Source organism: Balaenoptera acutorostrata, chromosome 2, assembly GCF_949987535.1.
Source record: "Balaenoptera acutorostrata chromosome 2, mBalAcu1.1, whole genome shotgun sequence".
NCBI classification, from domain to species: domain Eukaryota; kingdom Metazoa; phylum Chordata; class Mammalia; order Artiodactyla; family Balaenopteridae; genus Balaenoptera; species Balaenoptera acutorostrata.
The window spans coordinates 178,100,356-178,116,579 of record NC_080065.1 but is presented as its reverse complement, the minus strand read 5'-3'; the positions used below and the strand labels follow the sequence as shown (position 1 = coordinate 178,116,579).

General features: G+C 47.8%; 2 protein-coding genes and 1 non-coding gene across 5 annotated transcripts in view; 1 reads left to right on the top strand and 2 right to left on the bottom strand.

Moving 5' to 3' along the window:
• Positions 1 to 16,224, top strand: part of PRKCSH (protein kinase C substrate 80K-H) — a 141,073-nt gene that overhangs the window by 50,148 nt on the left and 74,701 nt on the right. The window lies entirely within an intron of this gene.
• ECSIT (ECSIT signaling integrator) lies at positions 101 to 16,156 on the bottom strand. 3 transcript variants are annotated; one of them, XM_007168916.2, is made up of 9 exons: positions 16,037 to 16,122; positions 15,691 to 15,831; positions 10,358 to 10,476; positions 6,039 to 6,456; positions 5,596 to 5,819; positions 1,556 to 1,613; positions 1,279 to 1,427; positions 995 to 1,100; positions 101 to 444 (listed from the first exon to the last, which is right to left on the bottom strand). In XM_007168916.2, the coding sequence occupies exons 3-9, from the start codon at positions 10,451 to 10,453 to the stop codon at positions 194 to 196; spliced, it is 1,302 nt and encodes a 433-aa protein (XP_007168978.2). In that variant the 5' UTR covers positions 10,454 to 10,476; positions 15,691 to 15,831; positions 16,037 to 16,122; the 3' UTR covers positions 101 to 193. The 3 variants fall into 3 exon arrangements, with proteins under 3 accessions (XP_007168978.2, XP_007168977.2, XP_007168979.2); XM_007168915.2 differs by lacking the exon at positions 15,691 to 15,831 and having other exon boundaries at positions 16,037 to 16,156; XM_007168917.2 differs by lacking the exon at positions 15,691 to 15,831 and having other exon boundaries at positions 995 to 1,052; positions 16,037 to 16,156.
• On the bottom strand, positions 9,094 to 9,166 carry TRNAG-CCC (transfer RNA glycine (anticodon CCC)). The gene has a single exon. It is a non-coding gene; the product is annotated as a tRNA-Gly (tRNA).

Here is a 16,224-nt window from a genome sequence, read left to right as displayed (position 1 = left end):
ACCCGTCAGTTCTGGATGATGTCTCCATCACTTGAAAAGACGTGACACCAGGCATTAAAGGGGCAGGGACGCTACACTGCCAGAGAGGAAGCAGGACAGCCCCAAGCCGGAAAACTTTTATTTGCTGTACACTAAAAGGTCATCTCATGCTTTCACACTAGTCCACAGCCTGTGCTCCTGTGACTGCTCAGGCTCAGCTCTGGCTCTGCTGCTGTCGCTGCTGATTGTTTTCCTCTTCTTCCTGGCCCTCGGGTGGGGTCAGGGGTGGCTCCTCCAGCCCTGAGGAGGATGCCAGGAGCTCCCCGGAGGACCCTGACAAGCGGAAGACCACCGGGATGCGGTCCAGGGCTGGGTTGGTCTCCTGCAGGCCCTGGATCCACTTGGCCAGCGTGGCCTGGTCATGGGCACCCGCCATGCATATGGCGAAGACAGGGCCTTCCTCCACTGTCGGGAGAGACAGGCCCTCAGTTTGTGCAGTAGGGACTGGAGCAGCCCCCCCCAAGCCCACACCCCTTCCAGGCCAAGGATGGGGGCTTTAAGCTCCCTTTTGCCTTTTGTGTGTGTCCAAGCCTTTGCACATGCTCTGCCTAGCCTGCCTGTCCCACGCTTCACCTAGGTGACACCTCCTGGCTCAAGTTTCCACCAGGAAATCCTCCTGACTCCCACCTGAGGCTGAGTTGTGTGCTCCTCCCCTGGGACCGGGCCTGTCCTGGTCATGCCCAGTAGCCAGCACAGAGGTGCTCCACAAATGCTTGAAGGAGGAAATGACTGAGGGCTGACAGGTCTGGAGCCCCTGAGTGGTGAGTTTCGTGCTTTCGTGGGGGGAGGCGGTGGTGGGGTGGTGGTGGTGGTGTGTGTGTGTGTGTGTGTGCGTGTGTATAGAGGGTCTGTGTGTGTAACTGGACTAGGTCTCGGCCTGGGCCCCATCCCTCGACTCCAGAGGTGGCACCCCATCCCGTGCAGTGTTCAGAATCCTACTCATCCCAGTTTTTACCTTCATCGATGTTAAACTCGTAGTCATCCCAGCTGCTCCTCCCGTAGGCCAGGTCTAGCTGCATTGGGTAGTAGAGGTTCCACTCCTCTGGAATCTCCTCCACTTCCTAACCCGGGGGGCGGGGTGGGGGAGGGGGAGGGGAGGTGCAGGCAGAGCCAGAGGCCCAGGATGTTGCAGCCACCTGCCGCCTCTCCCCTGGCCCCTGCCCTCCCAAACCCCCACCCCCTCCCCACCTTTGAGCCAACTCACTCTTACCACCCCCGACTCCCGCTTTGGGCCCTCACCCTCTCCTCAGGGGGCAGCAAGTCAGCTCTGAGGATGTGGTAATAGATGCATTTGTCTCGAAGCCACAGGGAGAAGGGACCCTCAACGAAGATCGGGCGGGCTGGGTTGTGGTGGGCCAGGGCGGCCTGCTGATCAGGACTCTGGATTCCTGGTGTGGAGACACACATTCCCAGGGCGTCCTGGCTGAGGGGCTGTGCCCAGAGGCCCAGGGAGCCCACCCATCAGGCCTGCTGAGAACCCGGCACTCGCTCCCTCCCTCCCTCCGCAGGACCTTACCTATGATGTGGGGCTCCGTGGGATCCGTGGCATCTGTGGAGTCTTTGGACAAAGGCATCTGCAAGGAAAGTCGGGGTGGAAGCTTGCGGCCCCCACAGCCCCTACGGAGGAGCCCGGGAGAGAGAAATGGGGATTCCGGTGAATTCAGGGCCCCTCTTGGGTCTGTCTACTGGGCCTCCCACAATCACTCGAGCCCACCGCCTTCTTGCTTCTATCTAATTGGGTAAGAGCCACTGACCCTGGAGATACTCACATGGAGGGAACCCTGGAGCTGGCCCACCTGCGTTAAAATCCCGGCTCTGCCACTGTCTGCATGACCTTGGCTAAGTCACCATGTGCCTCAGTTTCCCCAATTCAAAATGGGGGCAATAACAGCACTTAGTTGAGATGGTTCTAAAATGCCGAGAACGATGCCTGGCACGTGCTGAGTGCTCAGTGCATGTGAAATTTAAAAAAGGAAAAGAATTTCTTGCAAACAGAATATGCCAGGAAGGAGACACAAGAAGCAAGTCACAGCGTTTGCCTCTGTGGAGGGCAGGGAGGGAAAGAATAGCCTTTTGTAGCTTTCTAATTTTACACTCTGAAATGTGATTTTAAAAACTAAATGAGGGACTTCCTTGGCGGTCCAGCGGTTAAGACTTCGCCTTCCAGTGCAGGGGGTGTGGGTCGATCCCTGGTTGGGGAGCTAAGATCCCACATGCCTTGCGGCCAAAGAATCAAAACATAAAACAGAAGCAGTATTGTAACAAATTTAATAAAGATTAAAAAAAAATTGGTATACATCAAAAAAAAAAGTCTTTAAAAAAAAAAACAAAAACTAAATGAGGGAATTCCCTGGTGGTCCAGTGGTTAGGACTCGACACTTTCACTGCGGTGGCCCAGATTCAATCCCTGGTCGGGGAACCAAGATCCTGCAAGCCAAGCAGCGTGGCCAAAAAACAAAAACCAAAACTAAATGAAATTCATTTGTGAAAAAATGCACATACTCTGACCGAAATACCTGTGAGTGGACAACTGTTGGCACACATATCCTCCACCTTTTCAGGTTAAAAAGAATGGACTCCTTTGGGACTTCCCTGGCGGTCCAGTGGTTCAGACTTCGCCTTACAATGCAGGGGGTACGGGTTTGATCCTTGGTCAGGGAACTAAAATCCCACATGCCTTGTGGCCAAAAAACCGAAACATAAAACAGAAGCGATACTGTAAGATATTCAATAAAGACTTTAAAAATGGTCCACAGCAAAAAAAAAAAAAAAAAAAAAAAAAAAAAAAATCCAAAAATACTTAATTTAAAAAAAAAAAAAAAGGGCTCTCAGCCATATTATTAAGTGAGAACAGCAAAAGGCGAGGTGCAGAATATGTGTATGTATAGTGTGCTGCCACTGGAGAAACATCTTTAAAAGTGTAGGTTTTGCTCCTGGGCCCTTTTACTGGACAATATATTTATACCGATTTTTCATTTCAAATTTAACACTATGGATTTTTTTTTTTTAACATTTCGATTGTATATCTTTTTCTCTCACACTCAAAATCTTGGTTCCTGTTACAAGTAATACACATGCTTATTTGACTTATCCATCAATATACATAAATGATTCTGATATTACAGCTGACCATAACGCTAGGGGATTAAGTTCAGGATTCTCAGAATGCAGGCCACTAAGGATGTCAGACAACAGTGACTCAGAATTTTTTTCTCTCACTGGTTATGCTGTCAATTGGATATTTAGCCACATATGTTTGTTTTCAACTTTGGTGGGTTCTTTCCCCTCTTTTTTGATTATATATATTTTTGATAGTCTAAACACACTTCCATAGTTTAGAAGCCAACCCATATTAAATAGGTGTCTCCCTCCCATTCCTTTTCTCTCTACCCCCATCTCCTCTGCCCGCCCAGAGATGACCATTTTTACCCATATCTGACTTATCTTTGCATTACTTATTTTTTTTATTTTTTTATTTTTTGGGCACGCCACGTGGCTTGCGTGATCTTAGTTCCCTGACCAGGGATTGAACCCGGGCCCTTGTCAGTAAGAGCTCTGAGTCCTAACCACTGGACCGCCAGGTAATTCCCTGCATTATTTATTCTTGTGAAAATAAACAAATAGCTATATGCCTTTTTATTTCTCCTCCCTTCTCACACTTTAGGTGGCTTACTGCACCACTGTGCATGCCTCACCCTTTCACTTTTTTCACCAGTCTTTGAGGTGCCACAGTGGACATGGACAAGTCCCTCTTGATGGATACTTGGATTGTTCCCATTCTAAATCTAGGTGGTGTCAAACAAGGTCCTACTGTATAGCACAGGGAACTATATTCAAGATCTTGTAATAAAGTATAATGGAAAAGAATCTGAAAAAATATATATGTATACATATATATATATATAAAACTGAGTCACTTTGCTGTACACCAGAAACTAACACAACATTGTAAATCAACTATACTTCAATAAAGAAAAAGTTTTTAAAAAAACCTAGGTGGTGTAGGTGATCATTTTACCATGTTTTCAACCCTTCTGTATGCACTTTTAATAATGAAATGGGGGGGAATAAAGGGATATTTAAATACAAAGGATATATATGCAAAAAAAAAAGTATACCTCTGCATGCAAATGCATAGATCTCTTGGGAAGGAGACATGGAAGTGGTCACCTCTGGGGAAGTAGCCTGGGGGCTAAAGGGTCAGGGTAGGAGAGGGGAACTCTTCACTGTGTGTTCTTGTGTACCGTTTGGCTTTTTTTTTTTTTTTTCCCCCCGCTGCGCCACGTGGGCTTGCAGGATCTTAGTTCCCTGACCAGGGATCGAACCCGTGCGGTTCCCTGTTTGGCTTTTTAATGCATTACTTTTTTTTGGTTGGGGGCGGCCTGCCGCCCGGCTTGTGAAATCTTAGTTCCCTGACCAGGGATGGAACCCAGGTCCTCAGTAGTGAAAGCACAGAGTCCTAACCACTGGACCACCAGGAAATTCCTTTTAATGCATTACTTTAAAAAACAAAGAAATGAGTTAAAAACTGTACTTCCTCTGCAGTATGTTCTCTCACTGGGACACCGCATCACCACTCTCCTAGCCCCTCTGTCCTCTTTGCCTTGCCCCCAATCCAACACCATCCACACGGCCGCCAGGGGGCGCTTTCAAAAGCGCAAATCCTTCCAGAAACTTGACTTGCACCCCAACCCTCCTCTTCTTAAAACCTCCCCGTGGCCCTCTCATCACTAACCCGTTGTCCTATATGCCTCTTCTCTCTCATCCCAACTCCGTGCTCCAGCCAAAGGAAGCCCTTTCAGCATCTCCAGCCACTCCCAGCTGCCCTCGAGCCCTGGCCCATGCTGCTCCCTCTGCCTGGAATGCTCTCCTCACCTCTTCTGTTCTGCCTGTGCCCAGCTCACCCTCACCTCCTCCAGGAAGCCCTCCCTGCTCCCTTTTGGGCTCCCACAGCCTCCAGGGCTTCTCCATCTCCAAACCAGCAGTTCTGAGGGTCCGCCTCCAGGACCAGATGACAAGTGCTGTGAGGGGCTCTCTTCTGGTCCCCCGTGTGGCTTGGCATGAGTGGGACCCCCAGGATATGGGGAATATTTCATTTAGTCATTTGACAAACAGCTGTGGAACGTCTGCTTTGTGCCAGAACCTGTGCTGGGCCTTGGGAGACACAGGGGAAACTGAGTTACGGGGAACCAGGCTCAGCCAGGGTGGTCAGGAAATGGGTCCTGACCCATTGGGACGAAATGGGACGAAAGGTCGGTGGAACTCAGACCTGAAGGAAGTGAAGTCCCGGAGGAAGGGTGTTCCTGGCAGAGGGAACGGCAAGCACAAAGGCCTCAGGAGGGAGCTGCTACAGACTGCTCAAGGAACAGAAAGCCATGCCCGGAATACAGTGAATGTGGGGAGAGGGGCCAAGGTCAGAGGTCAAGCTGTGCCAAGGGCCCTGGACTCTAGCGGAGGCTCTGCCAGCGAATCACGGCCTGTCTCACCACAATCACTTGGGGTTACTGAAGGGGGCCCTGCCCCAGAGGCGGCCGAGGATGTGGACGGGGAGGATACCTGATAGACCGTGACCCTGGCGCTGAGGTCGGGCTCCATGTGCCGCAGGGCCAAACTGGCCAGGTCCACTGGGTCCTGGGGCAGGTCCCGGGGCACGGGGAAGGGGTCGATATTCTTGAAGCGGGTGAACCACAGCTTCATTCGCACGAACTTGAGCATGGGGTGGCTTTTGCGTCCAAATATCTGAATGAGCAGGAACTCCGTCTCCTTGTTGGGCATCACCCCTGTGCCAGGCAGATGAAGGGTGAGCCTCAGGGAGGGAGCAGACGAGGGAAGGGATGACGGGAGAGAGAGATGAGAAGGAGATGGGGGTGGGCGGGCAGAGGAGGAAGCCAGACAGAGACAGAGAGGAGAGGAGTCAGAGCCAAGGAGCCACGGAGGGCCCCGGGGCCCTGGAGAGGGAGGTGGCCCCGCCCCCGCCTGAGCTGGCCTGCTGGCCTCACCGTGGTTCTCCATCTGCTCCAGGACAGCGATCCCGCACTCCTGCTGCCGTGGGTAGTGGAGGAAGATGCTGTGGAAGATGTTGCGAGGCCGGAAGACCTCCTTGGGGAAGATGTCGAGCAGCAGGTTGTAGACGGCCAGGTCCCGCTCGACGCCGTACTCCCGCATCTTGCGCAGGGCCAGGTAGATGAAGTCGACGTGGCCCCGCTTGTGCACGTTGTACTGCGTAAAGTTCTGCACCGCCTGCACGAAGCTCGCCTTGTCCCGCACCCCATCTGGCGCCTGCCTAAACAGCTCCACGTGGGGTGCCAGGGCCTTGACCGGCCCCCTCGGGGGTTCGGGTGGGCGTGGGACCAGCGACGAATCAGGGTTGTGGGCGGCTGTGCTGCAGTGGAGGCCCCGCGGGGCCTGGGGCAGCCCCTGCGGATAGAGAACCACTGCTGGAATGTGGGTCTCCCAGTGCCCCTGGGGGACTGCTGTGCTGGGTCTCTGCTGGGAAAGGTGCCAGCAGGCATCCCTAAGGGCCTCTGAAGAAGTGTGGTGCGCTGGTTACACACCCATGATCAGGCACCATCACAAAGTGTGAGAGAGCAATGGTAACGCCCCGACGGACCCAACGTCCACCACGATGACAAACACACACCCTCTGACGCAGCAATCCTGCATCTGGTATTTAAATCGGATAGCTCTAAAAGCACCTGCACCAAATGACTTTTGTGCATCTGCTGCGTCAGTGGAAATGGCGCATATGTGCATCGGCAAGGAAATAATTTAGCAAATGGCCAAGAACCTGGACAAGGAGCACCTACCGCTGTAAGGCACACTGAGGAGGTCTTGTGTGACCTGGAGTGAGCTCCAAGGTATATCATTAAATGAAAAAAGAGCAAGGTGTGAAACGGTGTGTACAGTAGCTTCCCATTTGTGTAAAAAAGAAAAGAAAACAACAACAGCTTATGCATAGTTGGTCCTCATTATTTGCGAATTCCATGTTTGCAAATTTGCCTACTTGCTAAAATTCATTTATGCTCCCAAAGCCAATACTCTTGGCACTTTCTGGCCATTTGCAGACACGTGCAGTGGGCTGGAAAGTTGAGTTGCCCAGCGCCTATATTCTCAGCTGAGATGGAACAAGGCAATGCTCGCCCTTCTTGTATTGGCTCCCATGCTGTCAACAAGTGTCCTTTTATTTTATATTATTTTTTTAAATTTTTTGGCCGTGCTGCATGTCTTGCAGGAACTAGTTCCCCAACCAGGGATCGAACCTGGGTTCCCGGCAGTGAAAGCATGGAGTCCTAACCGCTCGACCACCAGGGAATTCCCAACAAGTGTCCTTTTAGAGGTTTATTTATTATTATTTTAAAAAATTTATTTATTTATTTTTGGCTGTGTTGGGTCTTCGTTGCTGTGCGTGGGCTTTCTCTAGTTGTGGTGAGCGGGGGCTACTCTTCGTTGAGGTGCGCGGGCTTCTCATTGCGGTGGCTTCTCTTGTTGCAGAGCACAGGCTCTAGGCATGCGGGCTTCAGTAGTTGTGGCTCACGGGCTCTAGAGTGCAGGCTCAGCAGTTGTGGCACACGGGCTCAGTAGTTGTGGCTTGCGGGCTCTAGAGCGCAGGCCCAGTAGTTGTGGTGCACGGGCTTAGCTGCTGCGTGGCATGTGGGATCTTCCCAGACCAGGGCTCAAACCCGTGTCCCCTGCATTGGCAGGTGGATTCTCAACCACTGCGCCACCAGGAAAGTTCCTAGAGGTTTATTTAGTGCATGTTTTCTGCATCTTTTTTGTTGATTTGTGGTTGAAAAGGACTCCTAAGCCTGCCTAGTGTTCCTACGTGCAAGAAGGCCCTGCTGTTCCTTAGAGAAGATACATGTGATAGGTAAGCTCAGGCATGAGTTATAGTGCTGTTGGCCATGAGTTCAATGTTAATGAATCAAAAATCTATATTAAATAGGATGTCTTTAAACAGAAACACACGTACAACAAGGTTATGATTGATTGGTTGATGAAAATGTTATGACCTGAGGCTCACAGGAACCCTATCCCGTATCTCCCCTGGCAGCAATGGTTTGGTATTCGCTAATTCAGCGTATGCAGTGACTTTCTAAAATGTTACTGTGAATAATGAGAATCGACTGTATGGATACATATTTTTTGCTTTTGTGAAAAATATCTCTGGAAGGAAATACAATAAGCGGGAAACATCTTGCCTCTAGAGAAGGGAGCTAAGCAGTGGCCAGGCAAGAGAGAGAGAGTCCCTTGTCACGGTACAGCCTCAGAACTTTGTGAATTTTGAACTATATTGTCTGCTGTAATTACCTATTTAAAAGATAGATTTTGAAAACTGAGTTGAGGGAATTCCCTTGGAGTTCAGTGGTTAGGACTCCATACTTTCAGTGCTGAGGGCCTGGGTTCAATCCCTGGTCAGGGAACTAAGATCCCACAAGCCGCGTGGCATGGCCAAAAAAAAAAAAAATTGAGTTGAAAAAAGAAAATGCAGATTTTGGAGTCAGCAGGAGCCTCGGCTTGACTGTCCTCCACCCGGTGATACCCACATCCCACTCTACTGCTCAGGCCTCTCTCCCCATCCATTATGATGGTACCTCCCTTGGGTCAAGGAGATATTGTTCCCCAGAGTGGGGAGTGCATGATGCTGGGAGCAGGTCAGATCCCTCTAGAACAGAAGTTGGCAAACTACAGTCTGTGGGGCAAATCCAATCAGCTGCCTGCCTTTGTCAATAAAGTTTTATTGGAACACAGCCATATGCCTTCATTATGTCTGGTCTGGGGCTGCTTTGTGCTGCAGTGGCAGAGTTGAGTAGCTGTGACAGACACCACATGGCCTACAAAGCCAAAAGCATTTACTGTCTTACCCTTTACGAAAAAGTTTGCCAACCCCTCCTCTGGATGGTACCCTAATAGATTTATTTTCATTTAAATTGAATGTTTAAACTAGAATGGTTATACATAAGGCATCTTTTCAAATATATGGCTAATAAGAGCTAACATTTACAGAATATTCTTTTTTTTTTTTTTGGCTGGGCTGTGTGGCTTGAGGGATCTCAATTCCCCGACCAGGGATCGAACCTGGGCCCCCTGCAGTGGGAGCACAGAGTCCTAACCACTGGACCACCAGGGAAGTCCCTTACGGAATATTCTTATGTTCCAGGCATTGTTGAGCACTTTCTGAGAGTCAGGCTCATTTACTCTTTTCAACTGTCCATTGAAGGAGTGCCTCTTCGTGTACCCATTTTACAGATGAGGAAACTGAGGCCCTGGGAGATGAAACAAGATGCCTGGTGCCACACAGCAGCAAAGCAGCAGAGCTGAGATTGGAGCCCTCTGTTCTGCTGCACCCAATAGCCATCCCAATATCCTGCTTAGGTAAGGAGATGTTTTTTAAAAAAAAAGGCATTCATTTAAAGTGAAAGTGTGGAACTTCCCTGGTGGCACAGTGGTTAAGAATCCGCCTGCCAATGCAGGGGACACGGGTTCGAGCCCTGGTCCGGGAAGATCCCACATGCTGCAGAGCAACTAAGCCCGTGCAACACAACTACTGAGCCTGCACTCTAGAGCCCGCGAGCCACAACTACTGAGCCTGTGTGCCACAACTACTGAAGCCCCAGCTCCTAGAGCCCATGCTCTGCAACAAGAGCAGCCACTGCAATGAGAATCCTGTGCACTGCAATGAAGAGTAGCCCCCACTCGCCGCAAGTAGAGAAAGCCTGCGTGCAGCAACGAAGACCCAATGCAGCCAAAAATAAATAAATAAATAAATTTATATTAAAAATAAATAAATAAAGTGAAAGTGTAGGCAACTAATACTACAGGTGGTATGTGCATAGGGCAGAAAGCAGAAAAGAAGCTCTAGAATGCTCCAAAGAAGGGGAGACACCACAAATGAGATAATGCAAATGAAATGCATAGCACAGGGCCTGGCCCAGAGGAAGTGCTCAATAAGGGAGCTATTAATATTGTCACCATCATCACCATCCTTGTTATAATTTATGGACGTTGATCAGCCTGGTCACTTAGGGTAAGGGAACGAAATTCAATTCACATCTTTACAAGTGAATACAGGAGTCACCCAGAGTCACCACCCAAGTCTACTTAGCTCAGACCTTCTTGATTTCAAATTCAAGCCCCTCACTCATGGGGGCACCAACACTTCTTAAAATGAGAAGAGACATTCAACTGGCCCTCAGAGCAGACAGGCCAGCCCAGACCCCCCCCACCCCCACCCCCGCCACCCCGAGCTGGCTTCACTGGGAGGGCTTGTAAGCAAATCCCAGGCCTGCCTGCCTCTCTCCACCCCATGACTGGCAGTTACCTGAGAGAAGGGGGCTCTGGTGAGGGCGGTGCTGCAGATACCTCCCCAGCCCCGAGAGAGGCCCCGGGCCAGCAGGATGCCTTGGGCCCAGCTCATGCCTTTGCCTGTCAGACAACCACCTAGGAAGAGAGAAGAAAGAGCATCAGCCTGGTACCCCACCCGCTAAAGGCAATGAGACCCCTCTCTTGGGCAGAGGTCACGTCCCAGACTGCACGGCTAACTCACCAGCTCCACTGGTCTCCTCATGCACAAGGTGGAGGAGTAGTGACTCTTACAATCAAGGGTCCCTGTTCTTCTGGGCCAAACCCTTCACTATCTTGAGGAATTTGCTCCTGCATTCGTCCCCCTCCATACCAGATCATTCTGTTTTGTTTAACAGCTTTATTTGTGTACCGTACAGTTGACCCTAAGTATAAAATTCAATGTTTTCAGTAGTTGACCCTTGAACAACACTGGTTTGAACTGCATGGGTCCACTTACATGCTGATTTTTTTTCAGTAAATATGTACTACAGTACTACACGACCTGTGGTTGGTTGAATCTAAGGATGTGGAACCGTGGATATGAGGGCGGACTATAAAGTTATATTTGAATTTTTAACTGTGAGGAGGGTCGGCACCCCTAACCCCTACATTGTTCGAGGGTCAACTGTATATTCACAGAATTGTGCAACCATCACTAAATCTAATTTTAGAACAGTTTTGTCACCCCCCCCCCAAAGAATACCTATACCCATTAGCAGTCCCTCTCATTTCCCCTCACCCTCAACCCTAGGCAATCCCTAATCTAGTGTCTATAAATTTGCCTACTCTGGGAATTTCATATAAATGGAATCATATAATATGGGCTGTTTTGTGACTGCCTTCTTTCACTTAACATGTTTTCAAGGTTTATCCACGTTGTAATATGTATCAAACTTCATTCCTTTTAATTGCCCAAAATTTTTCATTATATGGATTTAACCATATTTTATTTACCCATTCAATTGATGAACACTTGCAGTTCTTCCCACTTTTTGACTATATGACTATTGCTGCTATGAACACTTGTGTAGCTTTTGTGTGAACACGTTTCCACTTCTCTTGGGTATATACTTAGAAATCAAACTGCTGGGACATATAGTAACTCATGTTTAATCATTTGAGAAACTGCCGAAGTGTTTTCCAAAGTGGCTACACCACTTTACATCCCCACCAGCAATGTATAAAGTTCCAATTTCTCTGCATTCTTGCCAATACTTGCTGTTGTCTTTTTTTTTTTTTAATTTTTATTTATTTATTTATTTATGGTTGTGTTGGGTCTTCGTTTCTGTGCGAGGGCTTTCTCTAGTTGTGGCAAGCGGGGGCCACTCTTCATCGCGGTGCGCGGGTCTCTCACTATCGCAGCCTCTCCTGTTGCGGAGCACAGGCTGCAGACGCGCAGGCTCAGTAATTGTGGCTCACGGGCCCAGCCGCTCCGCGGCATGTGGGATCTTCCCAGATCAGGGCTCAAACCCGTGTCCCCTGCATTGGCAGGCAGATTCTCAACCACTGCGCCACCAGGGAAGCCCTGTTGTCTTTCTTTTTGATTACAGACATCCTAATGGGTGTGAAGGGGTAGCTCATTGTGGTTCCGATTTGCATTTCCCTAAAAGTTAATGATGATGAGCATCTTTTCATGGGCTTATTGTCCATTGTGTATCTTCTTCAGAGAAATGTCTATTTAGATCCTTTGTCCATTTAAAAATTAGGTTATTTATCTTTTTATTATTGAGTTGTTTATATATCCTGGATACAAGAAGCTTATGATTTACAAATACTTTCTCCCATTCTTTGAATTGTCTTTCACTTTCTTGATGTTATCGTTTGCAGCACAAATGTTTAATTCCAACGAAATCCAATTTCTGTTTTACTCTTGTAGCTGTGCTTTTGATGTTTTATCTAAAAAAACCATTGCCTGGCCCAAGGTCATGAAGATTTACTCCTATGTTTTCTTCTAGAAGTTTTGTTTGTTTGTTTTGGCCACACCTAGCGGCTTGTGGGGATCTTAGTTCCCCCATCAGGGGTGGAATCCGTGCCCCCTGCAGTGGAAGCTCAGAGTCCTAACCACTGGACCACCAGGGAATTCCCCTCTGATCCATTTTGAATTAATCTTTGTGAATGGTGTGAGGAAGGGGTTCATTTCATGTAGATATCCAGTTGTCCTAGTACTATTTGTTGAAGAGACTATTTTTTCTCCTTGTCACTCTTGTTGAAAATCAATTGAGCATAAATGTAAGGGTTTACTTTTGGGCTCTCAATTTAATTCTATTGATCTATAGGTTGAGCCTTATGCCAATACCACACTGTTGTGATTATTGTAGCTTTGTAGGTTCTGAAATTGGGAAGTGTTAAGTCCTCCTATTTTGTTCTTCTTTTACAATATTATTTGGCTATTCTGGATCCCTCACTATTACATATAAATTTTAGAATCAGCTGTCAATTTCTGGAAAAAATCCAGCTGGGATTCTGATAGGGATTGTGTTGAATCTGTAGAACAGTTTGGGAAATACTGGTATCTTAATAATATTGTCTTCTGACCCATGAACATGGGATACCTCTCCATTAATTTAGATCTTCTTTAATTTCTCTCAACGATGTTTCACAGCTTTCAGTGTAGAAGTCCTTTACTTCTTTTGTTAAATTTATTTGTAAGTATCTTATTCTTTATGAAGCTATTGTATAATTTCATTTTCACATTGTTCATTGCTAGTGTACAGAAACACAATTTATTTTTATGTGTTGATCTTGTATCTTGCAACCCTGCTGAACTTGCATTAGTCCTAATAGTTTTTCTTTAAAAATTGTATTCCCTGAGATTGTCTACATACAAGATCATGTCATCTGCAAACAGAGACAGTTTTACCTCTTCCTGTCTAATCTGGATGCCTTTTATTTCTTTTTTTTGCCCAAGTGTCCTTGCTGGACCTCCAGTACAGTGTTGAATAGAAATGGCCAGGGTGCACATCCTTGTCTTGTTCCTGATCTTAGTGGGGAAAGCATCCAGTCTTTCATCATTAAATATGACGTCAGCTGTAGGTTTTTCACAGATGACCTATCAGGTTGAGGAAATTCCTTTCCATTGCTAGATGCTGAGTATTTTTATCAGAAAGGACATCAGATTTTGTCAAATGCTTTTTCTTTTTGCTTCTATCAAACTAATCATGTGTTTTTTGTCCTTTAGTCTATTAATATGCTGTATTACATTAACTGATTTTCAAATGTTAAACTCATATTGCATTCCTCGGATAAATTCCACTTGGTCATGGTGTATAATTCATTTTATATGTTGCTAAAATTGGTTTGCTAGCGTTTTGTTGAGGATTTTTGTATCCATGTTCATAAGAGATATCGGTCAGTAGTTTTCGTTTCTTGTCGTGTCTGTTTGGTTTAGTTTCAGGGTAATGCTGGCCTCATAAAATGAGTTGGGAAGTATTTGGATCACTCTTATCACTGTTTAAACTTTCTCTAGCATCTTCTTCCGCCTCTGCTCCACATCTCTGCTCCATTTATAGCACAGCTTCTCCTAAGAGGTGTCTACATGCTGTGTTCCCTCCTCACTCTCTCCAACTTGGCTGCTGCCCCAACCACTCCACTAACACCACTCCTGTAAAGACCCCTTGTGTCTTCTACATTTAACAAAGCCAGTGGTTATTTCTTTGGCTCATTTTGCTCAGTTTCTCAGAAGGATTTGGCATAGGTGAGGTCCTCCTCCCACCTTGACACTCTGATTTTCTTCCTAGCACCCACGTCTATTTCTCAACCATTCAGTAAGACCTGCTTCCTTCTCTAAAGTTTGAAATGTTTGCAAACTTGAGTTTGCAGATGAATCACCAAAGATCTTGTTAAAATGCAGATTCTGATTCAGTGGGTCTGGGGTGGAAGCAAAGACCATACCTCTAACAAACTTCCAAGTGATGCTGATGTTGCTAGTCTGGAGACCACATTTTGAGTAATAAGGCTGCAAAGAGTCCCACATTCTGAATTTATATGTCTGCTACCCTAAGGCATCATTCAGTTTCCAAGAGAGATTCCTCTCCTCTCTGTATTCCTGTAGGCAGCTCTAATGGTTCTTAAACTTTGTTCATATTGGAATTATCTAGGGAGCTTTAAAAATCCCCTTGTCCAGGCCATACCCCAGATATACTGAATCAAAATATCTAGAGGCATGGTATCTATCATGGTATCAGCATTTTAAAGCACTCCAATGACTCTAACATGCAGCTGAGATTAAGACTTTAATCTAAACCTTTGCTATTCAAAGTGTGTCCCAGGGACCAGCTGCATTGGTATTATCATCTGGGAGCTTATTAGAAATGCAAAATCTCAGCCCTAACCCAGACATGCTGAATCAGAATCTGCATTTTAACAAAAGTCCAGGTTTCTCCTCTGTGTGTTAAAGTCTGAGAAATGATGATCTATGCCCTCAGCTCCAGCCTCCATACCTAACTGCCACTTTGGTGTATTCCCCAGCCATCTCAAACTTACATTGCTCCAAATTATATCCCTGCTTAAACTTGTTCCTCCTCATGCTAGCCAATGACATCACCATTCCTAGTCATTCAGACCACAAACCTGGGAATTCTGAGTTCACTGTGTCCCTCACTCTCCTATCCAATCCATCAGCTACTCATGTTGACTGCTTCCAAATCCACCTCAAATGCATCTATTTCTCTCCATCTGCAGGCCACCACTCCAGTCCATGACCTCTATCCACCTACCCAGCCTCACACTTCTTTCCTTACCTGCCTCCACTCAGTTCTCTCCCCCAGGTCAGAGGGAGCTTTTTAAATGTAAACTAAATTCAGTGTTCTCTGCCTAAAATCACTAATGATATATCACACAAGATAAAATCAGACAGGGTCCACCCCTCCAAACTCAACTCTTAGTACTGGCAGCTCCAGCTACACCGTTTCTTAAGCTGACTTTATTCTAGTCTCAGAGCCTTTGAACTTGCTTCTCTTTCTGTAAATTTCTCGCCCCCCCCCCCGGCCCCCATCAGTCCAGAGCTGTCTCTGGTCATTCAGGTCTATAGTCAAATAAGAAGCCTTCCCTGACCACCGCCCCACTCCCAATCTAAAGTCCCATCACCCTGATGAATGCATTTTTAGCAATTATTAGCATCTGAAATCACATGTTTCATTTACTTCTGATTTGTTCAATGTCTGGCTTTTTTGTGTGCCTTATTGCTGCGTCTCCAGGACCTGGGACAGTGCCTGGTGTATGGTAGGTACCCAGCAAGTATCAGTTGAATAGGAAGAGCTAAATTTCTACAAAACTTCTAAAAATCTGATCCCCTAGGCAGGGTGTACCTACAGCAGCTCTGAGGCTGGCTGCCAGGAATTTGAGTCCCTTCGGAGAAAGGGACAGACGCGGGATCGAATTCCAGCCTAGCTGCTGACTTGCGGCGTGACCTTGGGAGAGGGCTTTAACCTCTGTGAGCCTCAGCTGTCTCATCTGCAAAATTAGAGATTAGGGATGTGGGGAGGCGGGTACAGAGAGGGCGGCTTTTTCCGGCACATCCCCGCCCCGTACCCGGAAAGGTCACGGTGCCCTGGCCCTGCAGCCGCGGTCCTCCGGGGCCGCTCTTCCGCACTGCCAGCACAGAACGGGCCGCCCCGGGGCCCAGATGTTCGCGCTTGCCTCCCCACGCGCGACCTACCTACTCACGCGGCTGGCCGCGGAATCCCGGCCGGTTCTACCTTGCCGCTGGGCGCCGCCATGTTGCACTATCCGGGTCACGGGCCGCCAAGGAGACAGCAAATCAAGAACACCGGTTTCGAGAGGTCCCGCCCCCAAGAGAGGAGCACCAATAGGAAGGCGGCAAGGCCATGGTCCCGCCTCGTAATG